Source organism: Rutilus rutilus, assembly GCF_951802725.1.
Source record: "Rutilus rutilus genome assembly, chromosome: 4".
Classification (NCBI taxonomy): domain Eukaryota; kingdom Metazoa; phylum Chordata; class Actinopteri; order Cypriniformes; family Leuciscidae; genus Rutilus; species Rutilus rutilus.
In genome coordinates, this window is record NC_140212.1 from 47130026 (window position 1) to 47154366 (window position 24341).

At 39.0% G+C, this 24341-nt stretch overlaps 1 protein-coding gene across 4 annotated transcripts in view; it reads right to left on the reverse strand.

The window, feature by feature from the left end:
- The window catches only part of LOC311289542 (NLR family CARD domain-containing protein 3-like), a 93274-nt gene that overhangs the window by 36561 nt on the left and 32372 nt on the right, over nucleotides 1-24341 (reverse strand). For all 4 annotated transcript variants that reach the window (XM_084407623.1, XM_084407624.1, XM_084407626.1 and 1 more), the window contains one exon: nucleotides 7203-7376. In XM_084407623.1, the coding sequence (XP_084263749.1) occupies nucleotides 7203-7376 (174 nt within the window). The remainder of the gene's footprint in view (nucleotides 1-7202; nucleotides 7377-24341) is intronic.

A 24341-nucleotide genomic window follows, 5' to 3' on the forward strand; every position in this document is an offset into this window, starting at 1 on the left:
TCTTTCTCTCTCTCTCTCTCACACACACACACACACACACACATATTCATTCACATGATTGCTGTATAAGAGGTCGATATTTTTCCGTTGAAGCTATAATGTAAGAGTGGTACACGGTCAGATTAAGTTTCGTGTACAGTAACATTGTTGTGTGAGATCGGAGACGTAACGTTAGTTAAAACAGAAGTTCGGCTGATTGCGTCATCGGACAGAGAACAGTGTTGGAGACTGGCTGAGAGCACAAGAGAGAGTTGCTGGAGCCGTGAGTTTCATGCGGAACACTGTTGTTTTTGACGTTATTCTGACTGTAAGAATTTTTGAGCGTCCTACTGTTTTTCTGAGTGATCCATAAACTGTGTTGGAGCGAGAGACATTGATTTTTTTTTTGTTGGTGAATCATTTAAGTGCACTTGTTAGTGCGCGAGGATGCGTCTGTGAGCTGAACGATCGGTTTTGAAGGAGTGATTCGTTTTTTTTGTTTTTTCCGTCCATGATCAAGATTTGTATTTGTGAGACATTTTTGTGTGGGATTCAGATCATTCGATCTATGCGTGCCGCGTGCGAGCTGGCTGAGCTGCGCCATTTTGTTCCAGAGAGTTCCTGAGTTTTTTTCCTGGCCCGCGCTGAAACTTTCTTGTGTTTTTTTTTTTTTTTTTTTTGCCCTGCCATCCTTACGACATCTCACTGTCCTGTCTCAGCTGTTCATCAAATCGTTACATCTGTTGTTCAAGTCATCACATCAAAGTTGTCATTGCCATAGACTGGTACAACAGTTCGATACACACAGGCACACACGGACACTTCACTGATAACCTTTGAGTGTTTGAACGAACTGAGTGTTTCAACTTTCGATTTGAACTGTGCTTGTGATAACTGAGTCGATTGGAGACTGAATCGTAAAACTGATTCATAAGAATCATTTAAGTGAAGTCAGTGTATTCTATACATAGTTCCCACAGGCCAATTAATGTCACGTGACCTCCCCGGAGACGCCATCTTTGAGGGCAAAAGCTGCTGTGTTTACAATGTTTTACCATACTGTCTATGAGTTTTACAAGCAAATTTCGAATATTTCTTTCCATTTATAATGTTACGAAAATCATGAAGAGACAAAGTGACAGAGATTATAAAGAGACTCTATTAACACAAGACAGAGAGAGGTACAATGCGAAAATTTCAGTCATAAATGGTGTGGATCCGTATGCGCTAACAAAGGAAGCACTGAGCACTGATTATGCAGCTTTGCCTCAGATACAGTATTATCATGTGTATCATTATCTGGTATTGGCTAGGAGTTTTAATACATGTGAGCAATTCCGAGCCTGGAAATATGTGCATGAATATGAATATACACGGTATGAAAATAAATAAAACTCGCGTGCAAATTAATTAATGTAATGCGGAACTACTTTATACGCGGGTTCTTTAGGGACATAATCTGAGATTGCCGTGCTGGAATGTGTGTGTGTGAGTGTGTGTGAGAGTGAGAGAGTCGCGGGCGCGATCGAACAGTGGAAACAATGTTGTTTTTGTATGTTTTTAATATCTCGTCATTTTGTTCATACAGGACATAATTCAAACTGCAAAGTGTTAACTTATATTTGTGTACACTCGCAATAAAAAACAACAAATTCTTGCGTGTTTTGAGGGAGTTTCTTTCCTGTTTATCCTCGCCAGCCATAACCTCCGTCGTTGTTCTGACAAAAGCTTAGTCTTCTCACATTCACGAAGTCTAATGACGGGTATACTGTAAAATCCAAATTTAACTGAACCTCCGACACGATTTAAACATCCATTGACCCAGCAGGAGATCACCATTTTCACTTTTTATCACGAAATTAACTCGCTTCAGCTTCTTCTACTATTGTTCTGCCCACAGAAATGGCGCCGGGTCGGCAAATGCTAAAAAACTAAATTTAACTGAACCTCCGGCACGATTGGAACATACATTGACCCAGCAGGAGATGACCATTTTCACTTTTTAATCACAAAATTTCCGTTTCAGCTTCTTCTTCTCATGTTCTGCATTGTAAGAATGTTGTGTTCTGCCCTCAGAAATGGCGCCGGGTCGGCAAATGCCCGTATGTTGTGACGTCATGTGGGAACTATGTATTCTAGTATTCGTATCTATTCAATCGAAAGGGGTTCTTTGAAGTGAATAATTTGTGTTGAACTATAAGGGTCATCAACATCCAGTGTTGTTTGTAAATGAGTTTGTGCCCCAATACTGACATTAATTTTGGGGAAACACTTTTGAAGTGTTAAAAGAGGTTTGTTTTGAAAGGGTTAACTATTTGAAGATCTTTCAAGAAAACAAGAAAATCTCAAAACTGTTTATTTTATTTTATTTTTTGTTACTTTTTGGTATTTTATGCTATTGAAACAGATCCTTCCAGCAGAAATATAATTTACAAAGAGAAGGAAAATAAATTACCAGTTGATCAAATTAAGACATTTGACAGTTATTTTTGAACTTACCTTGGGTAGGGGCGTCTCACTTACACTATTAGGATTAGGTGGGTGGGGATGTGAATTTCAATTTATTTTTCACCACATACACTTCAGGAAGCCACCGTGTCGACATACTCACCTGAAGCCTACGCTACCTATTCCTGTAGTATAAAATAGTGTAAGAGAAAACATATACATAACATATTGCATATTGAGGCTCAAAGCACTGGAGCGGGGACTAAGATCGTTTCGCTTTTAAGTCTTCCAAGGTAGTGTTTTAATTTTCCCCTACGAGGCGAGACTTACAGTCCCGTTACATTTAGTTGAATTTGGTTTATCCATTAGAGATACTTTTCTTTCAGTTTTGCCATTGTCGAATCCTTCCAAGAAGGTTATCCTTTCGAATGTGCCCCGTTCATTACTAAAGATTCACTCGAGCGTTTGGTAGGACGCTATAGTAAACTAGTGGGGCCGATTAAAATGATCCCTTTAGGATTAAAAAATCCAGAACTCAAACATGTGATGTCGTTTAGACGTCAGACTTTCATGATCCTGAATGCTGAATTTCAATCTTTGAATACATCAGCGAAAACCACTGTGCTGGGTAAAGATTATACCCTTTATATCAGTACTGAATCAATGAGGTGTTTTAATTGTGGGAAGTACGGTCATACAAAACTGGTATGTTCAATGAATGATGAGGCTAACATTAATGTGAATGAGCTTAATCCTTCTACGGAACAATCGCCCTCTGCTCCAGTAAATAATGAAGGTGGGGAAAATAGTGACCGAATTGATCAGGGAATTGAAGCGCCATCTCTCTCTAAAGATGGAGAAAGTGCAAACGAGCCTATAATGAACCAGCGCTGCGTTGACGATTTGGTGCATTCTTGCATTTCACATGCAAATCAAATAAAATCGGCTAAATTACCTGTGCGAGCAGGCTCTAAGCGATGGACCGAAAAAATAAACAGTTAATTTACAAAATTAAATTAGAACAGAATATACCTTTCTAATAAATATAAATAGGCTACAAAATGAAATAAATCAGAATCAAGTCACAAGATGAGGAGAAAATGTGTGCAAAATGCCTAAAGTGCAGGGGAACATATATTCAAAACACAAGCTACAAATAGTTAGATTAGATAACCCTGACAGATCAATAAATAAAATTAAAATAAAGAAATGATTAAAATAACGATAGTAGCCAGAATTTTCAAATTTGTCTTTTTAACTGCAGAACTGACAATAAATGGTAAACTGGAGTGGCGGTCTTTTTAGCTAAAAATGTTCACAGCATCCAAAAATCTAATTAGAACCGGCTGAAAAGTTTTGAAATCACTTGTACCCTACCTGATCGAGAGAAAAAAATCCAGTCTTTCTGTCTGTGTCCGTTGGAGTCTTTTGTGCGCGCGGATAAAATATTCTAAAACACTTAACGTGAAAAACGTTTAACAACTTAATCTCCTAAAATAGTTAAATTAAAATATCAAATTATGTAAAGAAAACGCTTTACTATAGGAGGAACGCATTGCGTTCATATTCTGGGTTCATCTGCTTATCTGCACATAGTATGGTTTCTTAATAAAGTGTGTGCTGTGTAGGCTACACATTAAGCCACGTTAAAGTGCCTTTTAAGCGTTTTAAAAGCTTTTTTCAACGTTACGCATTTTAGAATGTCCTGTGGAAAAGTGAGTGCGGCAGAAGTGCGATCATGGTTTTCCTGATGCTAAATCCAGCCTTGGAGAATATCATTTCTGATGGTGTACATCCACACTTTAGATTTTCTTATCCCAGACATTGTTAAAGATTTAAATCCTTGCCGCCAAGACGCTCCTCTGTCGGTCACGGATTGAAAGTGAAACTTAAATCTGTCACGGGGTGTTTTGATTCATTCACGTACGTTAAAAAATATTTATTAAAAGCTTCTTTCTTTGCACATTTTTATATACAGCATTATCATAATAGGCTATTAACGTATTGACAGAAAACCGGTAGTTCTATGTGAAATCAGACATTGAGCACCCTCATATAGCCAAAGTGGCATGATCCTCGTTTCATAACACCTGCGAAGATTCGACCGTGAGATTGGTGGTCGAATTAGGCTCCTCCTATCGAAGCATCGAATCTTCGACTATTCGGGGTCACCCCTAGTAAGTAGTGATGCATTTTATGACCACGGTGAAGGTAAAAAAAGATAATTGCTAACGTCTCATACACGATAATGTTGTGATTAGTAATTAATTAGTAATTCTTTATAAATTGTCATAATTACTTATTAGTTCTTGATGCAAATCTCATTAAGTAATTATTGATTATCTAATAAGGAACTATGTTAGTCCTAAATTCGATATTACTTACTGATTAGTTAATATTGTTTCCATATTAGTTAATAGTAGTAGCTAAGGTGTTAATGTAGAACTACTCATTAGTCCTTCATAACTTCCTGCAAAGTAACTTATTAATGACGGACCATTATTCTAAAGTGTTACCTACTTCTGAAATAGCAGAAAATATTACTGTTTCAAATTCTCAGGGAAGTTCTGCAGAGAATGGTCACAATCTTAAATTAAAGGGGACATATCATGCCAAATGCACTTTTTTAGCCCTTAAATGCTTTTTGTTGTATATTTGGAGTGTTTAGAAGTACAGAAAATATGAAATTATTCTCTTCAGCTGCTTCGTTGATATCTTTGATATCTTTATATTCTGTTTTGGTCATATTTTTCAACCTGTTCCGATTTTTCTGTTATCTATGACGTTTTTTGAACTATTACGTCACAGTATTTGCAGCGGAACTGCCAAATAAAAACATTGACTTCCGGCCCAACACTTCGAGCAATCCGCCATTTTTATTTCTCGCTGCAATTTTGTAGTCCAAGCTAAAGGATGCAGAAGTTACGAGAGGGTAAGTTAAAATGTTTGGTTGTTGGATGTAGTAACCCACACGCTTCATTACACCGTCTAATGTAGATAAACTGCCGCGCTTGTGACAAGGGCGCATGTTTAACTGAAAGAACGAGCAGAGAGAGAGACCCGGTCGCGCGCTCTCTCTCTCTCTCTCTCTCTCTCTCTCTCTCTCTCTCTCTCTCTTCAGAGCCAGGCGAAAGTGTAAACAAGACATCACCGTCTCCAAACTAGACGCTGTCTTGCTCTCTCTCCCTCGCACATATTAATCGAAATAAATCGACACGGTGGTAAAAGGTCGGAAGACCAAAGTTTCATGTGTAAATACAGTACACACCAGTGCGATACATCCATATGAAGACGTTGTTCTACAGGTTCGTCGTCTTCATTTTCATCTCGCTCCGGCTCCGACTCTGGCTCGAACATGTAAGGCTGGCTGGACAAGTCTTCCGTTGTTGACATTTTGTTAATAACGTGTGAATAAAAAGTTTCTGTGCCACTAGATAATCGTATCTCTGCTATCAAACTACAAAAATGGCCGAACGGGGTGGAGTTGAACCTGTGGAGCTATAATAATGAAGAATTCAGACCCAAGCATTGCAGTTCCGCTTTATATAGACTACAAATGTATGATTTATATGTAAAAAGGAACAATTTAAAAGCATGATATGTCTCCTTTAAAACATCCCTATTATACAGTTTGCCAAATCAATTATTTTCTAGACAATACCTTTAACTAGCGGAGACCAAAACTTGAGAAATACTTCCCAGATTTACAACCTTTCGTTGATTCATGTACAATGGCAATAAGAAAGGCAACGCTGGAGGAGCCTGATCAACCTAAACACTACAGGCTCAAAAAATACCTGAGTTCTGTTAAAAAAAAGATCAAAAGCTCGGTTTGATTAAGAAACTGATAACAAAGTTATATAAAGTCTTTTTATAAAGACAAAACAAAGATGGGAAGCAGAGACGGCCAAAATTATTTCTGACGAAATGTGGGAGGGAGTGTGGACTGGGGCACATCGGGTTACAAGTTCAAACACGTGGCGGGAATATAAATGGAAAATTATTAGTAGATATTTCAGGACCTAGGGCTGCACGATATATCGCATGAGATTGTTATGCGCATCTCGTCAGTAAAGCCGGTTCCTTGATTAGTAGTAAATCGCCATCACCTGCTTTCAGATGGAGCGGCATTTACTACAAAGAGCCGTAGTTAACTGACAAGCTGAGCCATATCGCATTAATATCGCGGACGTATCGCCAGCGATAATTAATGCGATATGGCTCAGCTTGTCAGCCATACCTTTCAGACATATTACATAAGTTTCAAAACTATTTTACTGATGAAATCGCAGGGCAGAGCTGACAACAAATTTCTGTGCACTTGTATGAGTGTGTGTGTCTGTACTCTGTGTGTGTTTTTATGGGAGAGCCGGATAAAGTAAATAAGTTTATCTTGTAGGAAAATCATGAAAATGGTTTGTGATTAATATCCTGTTGTTTGTTATATTGTCTTTGTGGGTTTTGGTTGTTTAGCTGTTGTAGGCTGTCAGGACCTCTGAAATAACTGAAGTCATTTTGCAAAGTGAAATGGAACTGTAATGCAGTCAAGACCTGCCTAGAACTACTTTATCTGTGCGTTTACTGTAAATAATTGCACACCTTATAATGTTCTTCAGCCAATCAGAATGAAACATTCAACATCCCGTAGCATAACTAGAGCTAAACCTCTGTAAATTCTCAATAAGAACTTTTGTAAATGTAGTAATGTGAGTAATAAGGGAAGATTGAAATGCTGTGTTTGGAGTTGTTTAATCAACTCTTCATGCTCTACATACTTGAGTTTATCCAGTCTGTAGTTTGGATCCTCTAGTTTATCAGTGAGCAGCTTGACTCCTGAATCTCCTGGGTGATTGTAGCTCAGATCCAGCTCTCTCAGGTGTGAGGGGTTTGAACTCAGAGCTGAAGACACATAACCACAGCCTTCCTCTGTCACCATACAGCCAGACAATCTACAAAGACATACAGCAACAGTCCACATGACATTAGTTTGGCAATCAGACATTACTATCACACACTGATCTTGGATGCATTTCCCAAAAGAATCTAAGAATAAATGACTTTTTTTATTACATTGTTTTGAATTGAAAATATATCATTTACATTTAGACAAGAAACATTAACAGTCATACAAATAAGAGTGAATGTGTGCATATTTCAAAATAAATTTGAAAATATTTGCAAGTATTTCAAATGCATTAATTTACAATGAATTATAGTTGCTAATAAATTCTTAATTTCTCTTAAATATCTTAAAAACATTTTTTTAATCTGTTTATTGAACTTTTAGAATAATACCAGGATACATATACAGGATAATAGTGAAAAATATATACAGCTTATAACATCTCTCAGCCAGTCATCAAAAGATGGAGGGAGATTTTGTTTCCATAGCAGAAGAATGCGCCGTCTAGCTAATAATGTTGAGAAGGCAAAAGCCTTTGCAGCATTTCCAGACAAGCCAGTGACATTTGGAGAAAGTCAAAAAAGTGCAACCAAAGGACAAGGCTCAATCTGTCTCTTTGTCACTGAAAGAAGTTAAGAATGGACATAGCCAAAACATATGTAATCAATTAGTAGGGCCCTGATGGCAATGATCACAGAGAGGATCAACACCAGGTTTGGTTTTTGCCAACCTCACTTTTGTCCAGTTAATTCAATGAATCAATTTTAACCCCCTGAGGTCGGCGGTATCGCCGGCGATACCAGCTCGCTATTTTTTTTATCAGTGTAAAAGAAACTCATAAATACTCTGTTGACTTTGATTTTCCATAGGAGTTTCGTACATCAATCGATCCTGTTAAATGTGTATTATTTTTGTGTATACTCACAATAAAAACAAAGTGTTGTGCTTTTCGCCAAATAAAGAAAAATAAACATGATGCGAGTTCTGCCTTCTCTCTGTCAGTTAAGTCCATTCTGAAACACGTCCGAAAATGAACCATAACTCAGCGAATACTTCTCACACAGACACGTGAGATATGTCTTTATGAAGCTTGAAATCTCTTCTTTTAAATGAAGTAATTTATATACAAAACAAATGTTTTCAACTCATGTAATCCGTTTGAAAGCAAGGAGAGGTACCGTTTTTCCTTCTCCCTTCATTATCCCTATAATGAGCTGAGGCCGCCCCGCCCCTGGCACTATTCAAATGGTAAATAGTTTAGGTGATCTATACAGCGCACACGCACACGTCTGATAATATAGAACTCATATGAATTTTCAGACTATATCTGCTTAGTTTTGGCTAGCTTTTGGCATCTTACAGAAAAGATAGCCTTACAATATCCCTAACATTCGTGTATATGCTCAAGTTTAATATATAGTTTAAATATATAGTTTAAATATATTTTAAATATATTTCACTCAGTTTTGATTAGCTTATAACACTGATTATCATGTTAAAATACTGCCGTATGTATTATGTACCTTATTTGTGAATATCTGCTTAACCCTCTAGCCGCCACAGTCGAGTTTACTCGACAAGATGCGGCACTGAATAAAACGGCCGATTTTGTCAAACAGGGTGTCAAATTTCGTTCGACCTCCCCTCCACTAGTTAGCATACATGTCATACTTCATCCCCGACTCAAAAAATGTCATGTTTCTATACAAAATCTTCGAGCTAGAGCGCGTTGAATCAGTGCGAACAAAAGCGGAGCTAGTGTGCGAGTGAGCCATTTTATCAGATCAATATTGTCAACGTCAGCGAGTATTTGCATTAGATTATTATTATTATTATCATCTAATGGCATCAATAAAGCTTACCCGCAATGAAGTGTTGGGTGTTCTATTCGCGGACCCTGATTCTGAAGGGGAATAACGTTATCTGCCTTCAGAAAATGACGGTGATTCTGAAAGTGAAAGTATAGCCCTACACCAAGCACAAACGGTGAATCCTTTGCCCAATATATATGGTCCTTTGCCCAATGTCAGTGGTGGGAACAATGTTTCCCGGGGTCGGAGTGTTCATTGCGAAGTTAGCAGGCGTGTTAGTGTTGTGGGGAACGAGGCGGGAGATGTTTACCGCGCTCGCCATGGTGACCGCGTGCCTCTCCGCAATCGCGGCGACAGTATTGTGGTGGAGGCTTTGTCTAATGCCACTGGGTATGTTAGACGAGGTCGAAGTATTCATAGGACAGTTAGGGGGCAACGTGGAGGCAGGGTGGGGAGTCGCAATGACAAAGACAGTAGTCCGAGCTGTGCACACTCGGCGCGCGCGCGAGACAGATCTGGCCGCGCCCGCGCTGCTCGTAGCAGGAGCAGAGGCGATGTGACACGGAGCAGAGGGGCTAACGAGTCTATCGCAAGACCACACCATGAAACACTACAAGAAATGTCACCTGGATGGATAGGGAGTCATTATCTCTACAGCAAAAGCTCTGCAACATAAATTCTTTTTTTTTTTTGTCTGCCATTTATTAGTAATGATTTACACTGTTGATTTACTATCTATTTCCCTGACCATTTTAGTGTACAATATGTGTTCTTTTTTGTGTGTTCATGTCCTTATGATGTGTGCGTCTATGTCAGCTAAAAAAACAACAACCAAAAAAAAAAAAACACACACACACACACACAAAAAAAAAACTAACATTGTCTCTTGGCTTGTCTCGTCATCTCACTCATGATCTGTGGCATGCCATGGCGAGTGAGCTTTTGAACTAAACAGGTTTTGTCTACTTGTGTTTGTGTGTCATATGAATAATATGTGCACCATACATGGAATCAGGGTGCCTACTGTATGTAGTAAATGGAAAATCTCTACAGCAAAAGGCCAATTGCTACATGCATTCAGTTTGTTTCTATTATTAGTAATGATTTACACAGTTTGTTCACTACTTACTATTTACCTGAGCATTCAGTATTGTGCAATATAGCATACAGAAGGTGAGGGACATTTTTGGGGGAAAGAAGTGCTGCATTTTATCTTTTAACCCCCTGAGGTCGGCGGTATCGCCGGCGATACCAGCTCGCTTTTTTTTATCAGTGTAAAAGAAACTCAGAAATACTCTGTTGACTTTGATTTTCCATTGGAGTTTCATACATCAATCGATTCTGTTAAATGTGTATTATTTTTGTGTATACTCACAATAAAAACAAAGTGTGGTGCTTTTTGCCAAATAAAGAAAAATAAACACGAAGCTAGGTTCTGCCTTCTCTCTGTCCGTGTAGTCCATTCTGAAACGCGTCCGAAAATGAATCATAACTCAGCGAATACTTCTCACACAGGCATGTGAGTTATGTCTTTATGAAGCTTGAAATCTCTTCTTTTAAATGAAGTAATTTATATAAAACACAAATGTTTTCAACTCATGTAATCCGCTTGAAAGCAAGGAGAGTTACCGTTTTTCCTTCTCCCTTCATTATCTCTAAATGAGCTGCGGCCGCCCCGCCCCCGGCGCGATTCACATGTAAATAGTTTAGGTGATCTAGTATGCATCGCATACGCCCCCCGATCAATGCCATAAAAACACAGTTTCTATCAGACTTACTGATAGTTCATCGCGTTTTGAGTATGGCACGCTTCTCTGGTAATAAAGACGCCCTTCAGATGATTCTGGACAGCGCCGGGTTGTTTCCTCAGAGGAAGATTGTAACAGAAGACGAACGGCAGCATATTGAAGAGCGAATTCCGCCGAGGACACAATTTCGGAGTAAGTTTTACTTAAAAGTCTTTTGTCTTTTATTTTTCGTGTTCGCATTTATGAGGAAAAAAACAATATTACCTGACAGTTCTCCATTATGGACGCGAGCGCTCTAAGCACTAAAATACTTTCAAACATTCACAGAGACCTCAAAACAGAAAGTACAAATCCTTTCTTTAAAACGAATTTCGTTTTGTATCAATTGTATCTTAATTTTAATAATTTTCTCATTAACAAATTTCCTGGATTTAAAGTAAATATAGGCTAGCAATCACAACATAAGGTCTGAATGGGTTAGATTTGGGTACAGTTTTTACTGTAGAATATACTGCCACATCAAATAAGCTTTTGTTTAGCAATTTCTATATATAAAATAGCCTACTATTTTTGTCAAAAATAAAGTCATCAACTAAGATGTTAGCTGTTCCAATGTTGGCTATATTCAAAGTAATGAATACATAGATAAAATGTAGGCCTATAATCTTTTTTTTTTTACAAAAAAAGAGTACACTTGAAATATTGTTGAAATTGTAATTATTGTTGTTGTAACCTTTTTAACTTTGAAATATGTATGATAAAATGTATACTTTAGTTTTTACAAAGAAAGATTACACTTGAATTGTTGTTGTAATTGTAAACTTTTTAATAAAAATATATATTTACAAGGTAGATGTAAACAAACTTTTAAAAGGTAAATATAAGCCTTTTCTTTAAATAATTTTTATTGTGTTTTATTAGTGACAAATTTGGGGAGAGGATAAATATTCCAAAACTGAAAATACAGTATGAGAATTAACTGCACAATTACTAGACATGTTTTCCTTGGATATTATAGGCCAAATTGCAAGCACAATATGTGGAAAAATAAAAAAGAATTGAGATGCTTCCAACTGTTGCTCTTGCATTCTTGTGGCTCAGTGACTCACCTGAATGAATGGCTAATTAAGTATGCGGTCCCCATTGTCTCCTGAGGTGTGAACCACTACATATGCATGATCTGTGACGCCCACTCCGCATATGGCCTTTCCAAACAGAAAGTGCTTTGCAAAATTCAAATCAATGTATTGTGTTATGTGAATGATTAGGCAGGGTGATTTTCACATCATTTTGAAGAAAAAACACTAGGCAATGACATCTATTAGACAAAAGTCTTATTGGCACATATTTAGTATGTGTTTTATGGCCTTATTTCAGAAACTTTAGTTTTTAGTTTTTTCAATAACCACGCATAAACATTATTCTCTCAAAAATGCAGACATGTACATTATTGTTGCTCACATATTATGGTAGCCCTGTTTGTGCTAAATAGTGTGTAATTTTTTTTTTGCCATTAATATGTTTATAAGCAACTGAAAAAAGCACAAATGTCAGGGCATGTCAGAACATCTCAAGGACCCCAAAAACACCTCAGACCCCAGAGGGTTAAACATGTGACTTTTCATGAAAATTCTATAATCCAAGATGGCCGCCACTATATGACGTCATAATATGCAAATTAGATGGGAAAATGTAATTCCTACATAAACTTTGGGTCATCCTTAATATTTCTCTAATTTACAGAAAGTCTCTATCTTTTATCACTTTTAATATATAGCCTTTTGAAATTAAGATGTCAAAATCGAACGTTTTAGGAAAAAACCTCTGGCGCCTAAAGGGTTAAGTGTAATGTGATTTAGTCTAAATATATTTCAGCCTCCGGTAAAATATGTGATAGCCTAGGCCTACTGTCTAAATACTAGACATTTTATATATATATATATATATATATATATATATATATATATATATATATATATATATATATATATATGGTTTTGGTTAGACTATGACACTGCTTATCATGCTTCAATACTGCCTTATGCACAGATGTTTGTGAATACAGGTGTAAATGTTTGAAATGTAGTGATGTGTCGTTCACGAACGATCCGTTCATTGTGTGCGTCACTAAATGCGTGGGGTCTATATGGCACATCAACAGACACTCGCGGTGACATTTCTCTGTCCTATGGACCATCAACAGATATATACATAGATTGTGCGTCCAAAACAATTAATTGCCCATCAGTTTACTTTGGATAATGTATGCTAACAGTTTTTCCCTCTCCAGCACCTCGCAAAGGGGCACGCAGTTCAGTTCTCAGTGTGATGGAGAATCTTCCCGAGTAAGTCCACAGACGTAATATTTACAGATTAAATATAATTGTTTACATCATCATAATATAAAAGTACATATTCTTGTGTGATATTACAAAAACTGTTGTCTTTTTTTATCCATGGCCATTAGCGATCGATAATGATAATAATACAGTGTCTTTGATTGTGTTATCAGTATGCTCACAGTGTGTTTTGTTTTGTTTTTTTACAGATTTCCATGTCCTGCACCTGTGACTGCCTACAACAAACACATGGGTGGTGTTGACCTGTCAGATCAGCTGATACAGTACTACACTGCACAACACAAAACCATGAAGTGGTACAGAAAGATCTTTCTACACTTCTTGGACATTGCTTCCACCAACTCTTTCATTGTGCACAAAGAGCTACATGGTAACTTGTCCCATAAAGAGTTTATGGAGCAGCTTATAACAGAGCTCTGTGGTGTGTCACAGAAAACAGCACCAAAACGGACCAATAGTGACCATGTTCCAGGAGCTGAGCTGACATCAGATGACAGGGATGTTGCCACAGTTGGTCGCTGCTCATGTGTTCAGTGCAAAGCAGTGTGTGGTAAAAAGCAGTTAACACCATGGAAATGCCAGGCATGCAATGTTCACTTATGTCTTCAGTTAAACAGGAACTGTTTTCATGAGTGACATAAAGATGTGTGACTGTGTTCAGATGTGTGTGCTCTGCTGACCTTTCCGAAGGATAGCAATCTGCCTTTACTTTTGTTTATTTTGCTCACATTTTATTTGCTTAGAGCCCGCATCAACGGGGCATAAGCATTTACTGTGAGATACCTGCCTTTACTTTTGTTTAGCGCTCACAATTGCTTTGTTTATAGCAGACTGATTATTTTTTTATTTTGCTCACATTTGCGTTGATGGCGTTAAGATGGCGGCGCGAGTACATCGCGAGGCTCGCGGTCTCTCCAGATTCTGTAATTTAGCAGTATTTTTCTTGCTCATTTCGGGTCTGTTCGTCCAGAACAGTTGTGCCTTAACATCGTACACCCAAGGTGAGCTTTTGGATATTGGTTTGCGAATTTCCGACAGTTTTATGGACAACCTTCGACTCCTTCCTGAGATCGCCAGATCACCCGAGGCTATGCACTCTGCCCGGCCGGGCGGAAGTGCTCGCAGGCGCCGGCGAGATCGTAAACAAAGGCGGGGGAAGCGCGGAGGACTAAGAGCTAAGCTAAAGCTAACACCACACCGGCTCTCTTTACCCAGCATTTTCCTTGCCAATGTACGGTCGCTGTTGAACAAAATGGAGGAGATTCGACTCAACATCACATACAGCAAGAGACTTTTGAACTGTAATGTTCTAATTTTCACGGAAACATGGTTAAACAGCGGAATACCGGACAACGCTATTGAGCTAGCGGGACGCCATACATTCCGGGCGGATAGAACATTAGATGGCTCCGGTAAGACCAGAGGTGGTGGATTGTGCATTTACATTAACAAAGCTTGGTGCACAAACTCTGCTATTGTTGGGAGACATTGTTCAGCTAACCTTGAGTTTCTCATGGTTAAATGTAGACCGTTTTATCTACCGCGGGAGTTCACTTCCACTATTATAACTGCAGCCTATATTCCCCCGGATGCTGATGCCAAGTTTGCTATGAAAGAACTTCACGCAGCCATCAGTAAACAACAGACCGTTCACCCGGAAGCTGCGTTTATTGTTGCGGGTGATTTTAATCATTCAAACTTAAAGTCAGTGCTACCGAAATTTCACCAGCATGTTTCCTGTCACACCAGAGGAAACAAAACCTTAGACCATGTTTACACAAACATGGCTGAAGCTTACGTCGCGACACCCCTCCCCCACTTGGGACAGTCAGATCACCTTTCTTTGTTCCTCACCCCCAAATATGCACCTCTGATCAATCGCGTGAAGCCATCAGTGAAGACCATCAAGGTGTGGCCTGCGGGGGCAGATTTCTCACTCCAGGAAAGGTTTCTACACACAGACTGGAGTATGTTTGCTTCTCAAGCCACCAGTGGCTCTCACACGGACATTGACTGCTACACCTCCTCTGTACTGGATTATATTAATACCACCATTGACAGTGTTACAACCCAGAAGCAGATCACCACATACCCAAATCAGAAGCCATGGATGAACAGGGAAGTGCGACTCCTATTGAAGACACGCAATACTGCCTTCAGATCAGGAGATGCACAAGCCTATAGTACATCCAGAGCAAATCTGAAAAGGGGCATCAAAGAGGCCAAGCACTGCTACAAGCTTAAGATAGAGGGACACTTTTCCAACGCTGACCCTCGGCGCATGTGGCAGGGCATTCAGGCCATCAGTGACTACAAACCCTCTCACTCCACCCCCGCAGCCACTGATGTCAACTTCCTGAACGAGCTAAATGACTTTTATGCTCGCTTTGAAAGAGACAACAGAGAAACTGCCACCAAGCTCAAATCCTCAGCTGACCACCCACCGATCACACTCTCCTCCACAGATGTCTGCAATGCACTGAGCAGGATCAGCGCGCACAAGGCTGCTGGACCAGACAACATCCCTGGACGCGTACTCAGGGCATGTGCGGAGCAGCTCGCTGGGGTTTTTACAGACATTTTCAACCTGTCTCTTGCCCAAGCAGCTGTACCAACATGCTTTAAATGCACTTCCATTGTGCCAGTGCCAAAACACTCCAGCCCGAAGTGCCTTAATGACTACCGCCCTGTAGCACTCACACCCATCGTAATGAAGTGCTTTGAGCGGCTGGTCCTGGCACACCTAAAAGACTCTCTACCATCCACATTGGACTCACACCAGTTTGCCTACCGTAGCAATAGGAGCACAGAGGATGCAGTCTCCATGGCACTGCACTCTGTGCTCACACATCTGGACAATAAGAACACTTATGCACGCATGCTGTTTGTTGACTTCAGCTCAGCATTCAACACTGTCATCCCAACTAAGTTAATAGCCAAACTGGGAGACCTGGGCTTCAACACCTCCATGTGCAACTGGATTTTGGACTTCTTGACCAACAGACCCCAGAATGTTCGATCAGGCTCCAACTGCTCCACATCCATCACACTCAACACTGGTGTACCACAGGGCTGTGTGCTAAGCCCGTTCCTCTACTCCCTCTTCACCTCCGACTGCAAGCCTGTGTACGGATCTAATTCCATCGTCAAGTTTGCGGACGACAATACGGTGATTGGTCTCATCAGCAACAACGATGAGACTGCCTATAGGGAGGAGATCAAGCACCTGGCCACATGGTGCACCGAAAATAACCAGCTCCTCAACACCACCAAAACGAAGGAGCTCATCGTGGACTTCAGGAAAGTGTCAAGAGGCACACACGACACCCTCCACATCAATGGAATGGCTGTTGAGCGTGTCTCCAGTTTCAAGTTCCTGGGGATCCACATCTCGGCGGACATGACCTGGACAACCAACACCTCCAGCCTGGTCAAGAAGGCTCACCAGCGCCTTTTCTTCCTGAGGACACTGAGGAAGAATCAGCTTTCCTCCACTATCCTGGTGAACTTCTATCGCTGTGCAATAGAAAGCATCCTGACCAACTGTGCTACAGTGTGGTATGGGAGCTGCTCTGTTGCAGAGCGCAAGGCACTGCAGCGGGTGGTGAAAACCGCCCAGCGCATCACTGGGACTCCACTACCTGCCATCGAGCACATCCAGAGGAAACGCTGTCTGCATCGAGCTCGCAGCATCCTTAAGGACTCCTCTCACCCAGCCCACAGACTGTTTTCTCTCCTGCCCTCCGGCAGGCGTTTCAGGTGCCTCCGGACCAGGACCAGCAGACTAAAGAACAGTTTTTTCCCCAGAGCTGTCTCTTTATTAAACTCTAACCCTCATTGATCCCACTCCCCTCATATACTGATTGACTCTCCTCTCCCCCTGCAATACTATAATGTTCATTTGCACTGCTGACTGTTATTACAGTAACAACTGTTTACATATGCATCTTGCACTACTACCTTGACTGGAATATGCTCAATTTGCACTGCCGACTGTTTATTACAGTACCGACTGTTTATATATACATTGCAATATCGTACCTTAACTGTAATATGCAATTACTTTCCACTGCACTTTCACTCGGATAGCTTCTGTCCAAACTTTATTTGCACTACTTTAAATCCATTGTTATACTGCTCATTAGCCTAACTTATACATATATCTATTTGTTAAATTCTGTTTATAGTAATAGCCATCTGTATATTATGCTCACATTCTGTTTATAGTAACAGCCATCTGTATATATATTCATAGTACATATCTATCTGTAAAATTCTGTTTATAGTAACAGCCATCTGTATATTATATTCAGTACATATCTATCTGTAAACATTCTGTTTATAGTAATAGCCATCTGTATATTATTATATTCAGTACATATCTAGCTGTAAACTCTGTTCACAGTAATAGTTATCTGTATATTATATTCATAGGACAATCTATCTGTAAATTTTTGTTTATAATAGTATTCAACTCTATATTTATTCAGTACATATCCATGTTCTGCACTTATGGAACCACTGTATATCCTGCACTTGCTGCTATTGCACTTCTGGTTAGACCTAAACTGCATTTCGTTGCCTTTACACAAGTACAGGTACATGACAATAAAGTTGAATCTAATCTAATCTAATCTAATTTGATTTGCTTAGAGCAAATATAGAACATTTAGTTCCTCCACATAGAGGAATTACAATAAAACAGATTGAAAAACAAAACCTTTGAATCTCCTCTACTTCTTTCAGGCTCCTTCACTTGATGGCCCATTAGCGAGTGGGGGAGTGTCTGTCACACCCCTGGTCTGAATCTCATTAATATTGATAGGCCATTACCACTCCCACGCATAAACCTCTTCTGACAAAAATACTGTTTTGTAAAGTGTAAATCAATGTATTGTGTTATTGTGAACGATTAGGCAGAATGATTTTCACATCATTTTGAAGCCAGAACTCGAAGCGACGACATCCATTAGTCAAAAGTCTTATTGACATATATTTAGTATGTGTTTTGTGGCCTTATTTCAGCAACTTTCAAATTTCAATTTTTTTTCAATAACCATGCATAAACATTATTCTCTTAAAAATTCAAAAATATACATGCATGGTGATCACATATTTTGGTAGCCCTGTTTGTGCTATATAGAGTGAATTTACACCTTTGCCATTAACATGTTTATAAATAACTGAAAAAAGCACAAATGTCAGAGCATGTCAGAACATCTCCAGGGCCCAGAAAACCGCTCAGACTCCAGAGGGTTAATTGGATAAGACTGTGACGAGCACAAATAAAAGAGGTATGAACACGGGACAGGATCTGGTTCCAAGTCTCATCATCAAATGTGAGGCATAGATCCGACTCCCACGGTTGTCTAATAAAAGAGAGAGAGGAAGTGGAGATGGAGGAAATCAGCCTGTATATAGTAGACAATGCACTCCTTTTATCTAAGGCTACTTCAAGAATCTGATCTAGCGAAGATTGTGGCAGAAGATTCGGAAAGTGAGGGAATGAATTTAACAAAGGTTCTGAGCTGAAAATATCAAAAAAATTGTGCACAAGAGAGGAAGAATTTTAGTTTCAATTGTAAAAAGCTGGAAAAAAACATTATCAATGTAAATATCGACAGCCGAAATTCCTGCTCTCTGCAAAATATTAAATGCTTTGTCATTAAGTCAGGGGGGAATAAAGGGTTACAGTTTATAGGTGAAGACACTGGGAAGCGCTGAAGGCAGAAATAGGTTCGGAATTGGTACCAAATCCATAACGATTGTGGGACAATAGATGTGCCGTAAGGACAGCGCGAGATGGCAGTATGAGGACCACACAATAGTGCGGCAGGCGAGACTGGCGAGCAGGAACCCTCTTCAATACCGACCCAAGCCGGACCCTGTCAATGAGCCCGAAATGACTCTGAAACCAGAACAATGTAGAGTGTATATTTAACGGATCTTCTATCGCCCTATAATCCATCGCGCTCTTTAAGATCACTAAATTCTAGGCTTTTGGTCATACCTAGGATATCTAGGTCCACCAAAGGAGGGAGAGCATTTTCATATTTAGCTCCAAATCTCTGGAATAGTCTTCCTGATACTGTTCGTTGCTCAGACTCGCTCTCCCAGTTTAAAACTAGATTAAAGACGCATCTCTTCAGCCAGGCATTCATATAATACTTTTAATCTTACAGTTAAATCCGACCTCTAGTTCATAAACGCCAGAGGAGAACTGGCCCCCAACTGAGCCTGGGTTCTCCCAAGGTTTTTTTTTTCTCCATTAGGTCACCTGATGGAGTTTTTCGGTTCCTTGCCACTGTTGCCTTTGGCTTGCTCAGTTGGGGATACTTAATTTAATTAATCAATCAACAATACTATTGATCAGCATTACCAAACTTGGACGTTTTTCACTAGAAACAAACATTGATGTATTATTTTAATTTAATACTGTGAAGCTGCTTTGATACAATCTGTATTGTGAAAAGCGCTATATAAATAAACTTGACTTGACTTGACTTGTATATTTGCTGCCCAGTAGTAAAATAAGAAATTAGGAAGGGCAAGCCCAACCTCAAGCTTTGGTTTCTGAAGTATTTCTCTACAGATTCTGGCTGGTCCTTTGATCCAAAAAAAAGATGAGATGGGATTTAAAAAAAGATTTTGGTATAAAAATTGGGAAACATTAAAATAAATACAGAAATCTAGTTAAAACGTTCATCTTCACCGAATTCACGCATCCAGCCAATGAAAGGGGAAGGACCGACCAGCGAGTAAAATATTTCTGCACTCATTGGAGGAGCATTGTAAAATTAGCCTTGAAGAGATCTAAGCACTTATGTGTAAATATTAATCCTAAATATTTAAAACTATGGGAAGCAACTTTAAACATTGAAGCACTCGTTGGTAAATCAGAAATTGGAAAATTTATTGGATATAACTCACATTTATTTATATTCAATTTATAACCGGAGAAAGAGGCTAAAGGAATTAATAAGCTCTCCTAATTCCCTGTATGGCCTGCTCACTATGAATGGCAATTGCCAAGGGTTCAATTACCAATGCAAAAAGCATTTGTCAAACTCAAAGAAATACAAGACTGACGAAGGGTTGGAGGCAGGCGGCCATTATTAATCGAGTCTAAATATTAGATTCTAATTAGTCTAATCTAGTCTAATCTAGACTAAAAACACATATCTTTGGCCTAGTATACACATAACAAATTATAGACTTCTATAATTCAATGTTAGGCTGCATAGATTAGGTCAGCTGAAACCGGGAACACTTCCCATAAATCCTGATGTGGTTGTTAAATCATAAGAAGGATGGCGTCTACGCTAATATTACATACTGAACATATTGGGGAGGAATATAAAAGTTTTATCCAGGATATGAACGTGTTGCCAAAACCGAATTTCTGTAGCACACAGAAAAGGTAATCCTATTCCACCCGATTTCTCCGGGTCAAGCAGCAGAAGAGCCTCTGATGGGTGAGAATTAGAGGAATAAATTAAATTCAGTGCCCTTCTTATATTATGAGACCGTAGTCTGTTTTGAATAAAACCAGTTTGGTCATTGTGTATGATTGCCAGTAAAATCAACTCAAGACGCTTTGCAAGCATTTTACCCAGTATCTTTACATCTATGTTCAAAAGACTGATTGGCCCGTATGAACCACATTCGTGTGGGTCTTTGTCTTTTTTCAAAATAAAAGAAATACAAGACTGAAGAAGGGTTGGAGGCAGGCAGCCATTATTAATGGAGTCTAATAACATCTTTAAGAGAGGTGTTTCAGAAAACATCTTTCTGCACAGGGAACCCATCAGGCCCAAGGGTCTTGCCATTCTGCATACTTTGGATTTCTAGCACTATCTCCTCTGTGGAAAGCGGTAATTCTAACTCTTCACTCATTGCGTCTGTTATTGTAGGTATGGGCAAAGGTTTTTAAAAAATGTTTAGCTGACTTTTCCTTTAACTGAAGCACAAGGAGTTTACTTGGCTTGTCACCATTCTCAAAAAAATGCATGTTTAGTCTTCAGCAATAACTTTTCAGCCTGATGAGTTGATAACATTAAAATCAGATTGAAATTTGAGTCTCTTTTTGTAAATTTCAGGATCTTGAGAAGCTGCATAAGCCGAATCGAGCCGAAGAATTTCAAGAGATAATTCTTCTAGCTTCATCCTTCGTTGTCTATTTACACAGTCTGAATATGAAATGACTTGACCCCGAGCATATGCTTTCAAAGATTCCCAAATTGTGGAAGATGAGGTCTCAGGGGTGGTATTTATCTCCAAAGAGATATCTAATTGGGTTTTTAATGAATCACAAAATTCTTTATCAGAGAGCAGTAGAGAATTAAATCTCGACCTTCAAGAACCAAACATCTTATCCTGAAACTGAAGAGAAAGTGAAAGTGGAGCATGGTCAGATATAAGATCATTTATCACATAATTTTTTCTAAGAAAAAAGTAATTATATATAATTATAGTAATACTAGAGTAATTATGGTGGACATGAGAGAAAAGAGTATTGTCGTGCTGTGGGATATGAAAAACGCCATACATCGGCTTGACCGCAAGCAGTTAACCCTCTGAGGTCGGCAATCACGCCGGCGTGATTTGCTCGGTTTTTTTCTTATCAGTTCAAATGAGAGTCCAAATACTCTGTTGACTTTGATGTTACAAACCAGTTTCATACATCAATCGATCCTGTTAAGTGTGTATTATTTTTGTGTATACTCACAATAAAAACAAAGTGTTGTGCTTTTTGCCAAATAAATAAAAATAAACATGATGTGAGTTCTGCTTTCTCTCTGTCAGTGTAGTCCATTCTGAAACGCGTCCGAAAATGAACAATAACTCAGCGAATACTCAGTCAAACAGGCACACAGACACACAGCCATGAAGCTTGAATTCTCTTCTTTATATATTTATAAATATATTATACTTCACTCCAATTTATATAAAAAACAAATATTCTCAGTTCATGTAATCTGTAAGAAAAGAGCGAGATGTCAGTCGTTCTCATCTCATCTAATTATTTTTAATGTGACCCTGCCCACGGAGAGCGCGCGCTATTCAAACGCAAATGACTGAGGCAATCCACGCAAACCTGTGAACGCCCCCATATCAGCTCGAGAAAACACAAGTTTATTCAGATCATTGTACTTGTTTACACTGTCTCGCAGCGCTGTGAGGAATAATACTATCGTAATAATAATAATGGAAAATGTACCTCAGAAGTGTGGGTATTTCGAGGAGCAACGGATGCCGCTGAGCTGAGGAATACTGTAGTACGTTTTTTTTCCTTCTCAAGTGAATTGCGTTTCTGTGTGTGAATGAATGAACGGCAGAGATGCGCGCTGTTTTCCACAGCTCGCAAAAAGACTGTTTAAATTTGAATCGCATTAATGTGTGTGAATGAATGATGATGTTTTAGCAAACTATATTGCTATACTGAGATGAGTAAAAATCGACTGAAATATGTTGAAATAAAATGTAGGCTAAGCAACGTATTAAACTGCAAATTAACATTTATATGCCCTAATATTTCATAAAAACAACGTTACAGTCAGGCGAAATATGAAAGACAGCATTTTGTTGACTAGATTTGGGTACAGTTTTTACTCCAAAAACACCCAAAAACACCTTAGACCCCAGAGGGTTAAAAGCGATTGAAGTGTAATTGCAGTTTTAGAGGGTTGGGCAGGTTTAGTGGATGAACGGTCTAGAGAAGGGTTCAGAGAACAATTAAAATCATCTCACATAATAAGATAGTGTGAGTTTAGGTCAGGGAGTAGAGAGAATATTTTCGTCATCGTAATTTGGTGCGTATATATTAGCCAGAGTCACATTTAAACCCTAAAGAAGGCCCGAAAAAGTAAGGAGGCCTTACAAAGTCTGGCATGATCTGAGTTTTATTAAGTGGGTCTTCTTTCTAAAAAACAATATGAGTATTTAAATGTTCTAAATGTGACATCATCTTGCTGTGTTTGGTTACATTGTTTAAACCTTTGACATTCCAACTGGTAAAATGAACACATGAACCACCTGACTGAGCATTCAGTGAGCTAGTGGTCATTAGTTACAACAACAACAACTAAAAGATAAATGATGAAAACATGAATAGTGTGACTTTCTTCTGTCTTGACATTCTGAGATTCTTAGATTAAGTGAAAGGGCAAAGAAAACGCAAAAGGAAAGAAAAAAAAGGGGAAAAAAACATGTACTACATTAGTACCAACATTACTCTTCATCACACAACACAAACTTTCTCTCCGCTGAACTTTCGGAGAGAGCTCCATAACAAATTGTAAATATATTAAGATATAGGGAACAAACCACAGTTCACAGACCGCATATGAAATTGTAAATAATAAAAAGTCAAAGTTTCATGGTCTGTAAATGTTCATAATGCAAAAAAGTCAATAGAGTCTGATACAACATAGATCTTTAATGACATGACATGGCCCAAACTCACTTGCAGGAGTTCATGTGGAGTAGCATTTACTGAAGTGTACTCAAACTCAGCTCCTCGAGGGCCACCGCCCTGCAGAGTTTAGCTCCACCCAAATTAAACACATCTGATCCAGCTAATCAAAGTCATCAGGATTTCTAAAAACTTCCAAGCAGGGGCCCGTTCTTCGTACGTTGCTTATTACATCCGAGATCAAATGACACATCCAAGATGATATCATCGTGCGAATCATGATCTGGCTAACTCGGTTCTTCGAACACAGTTGCCGGATATGATTAGTATCGCTGGATTGAGTTATCTGAGATAATTGCGCGTTCATGCGCTGGTTAAAAGGGGATATGTATCGATAGTAGAAACATTGATCAGCAACGCTGCTATTGGCTGCTCAGCGTGGCCAAAGAGCGCGCTCAGTTTTTCTCCTCAGCAGAGCAAGAACTAATAGTCGACGTTTATTCGGAATTTTAATGTTTAATCAAAACGCCAGGGAACACCTCAAAGTCTGCAAAAGCCAGGAGAGAGGGCTGGCAAAAAGTAGCAGACAATTTAAATCCGTTAGAAGTGGCCATGTTAGATGTTTTTATCACTTATTAGCCTATATTTTTGTATTTTAATAATTGCATAATTACTTTG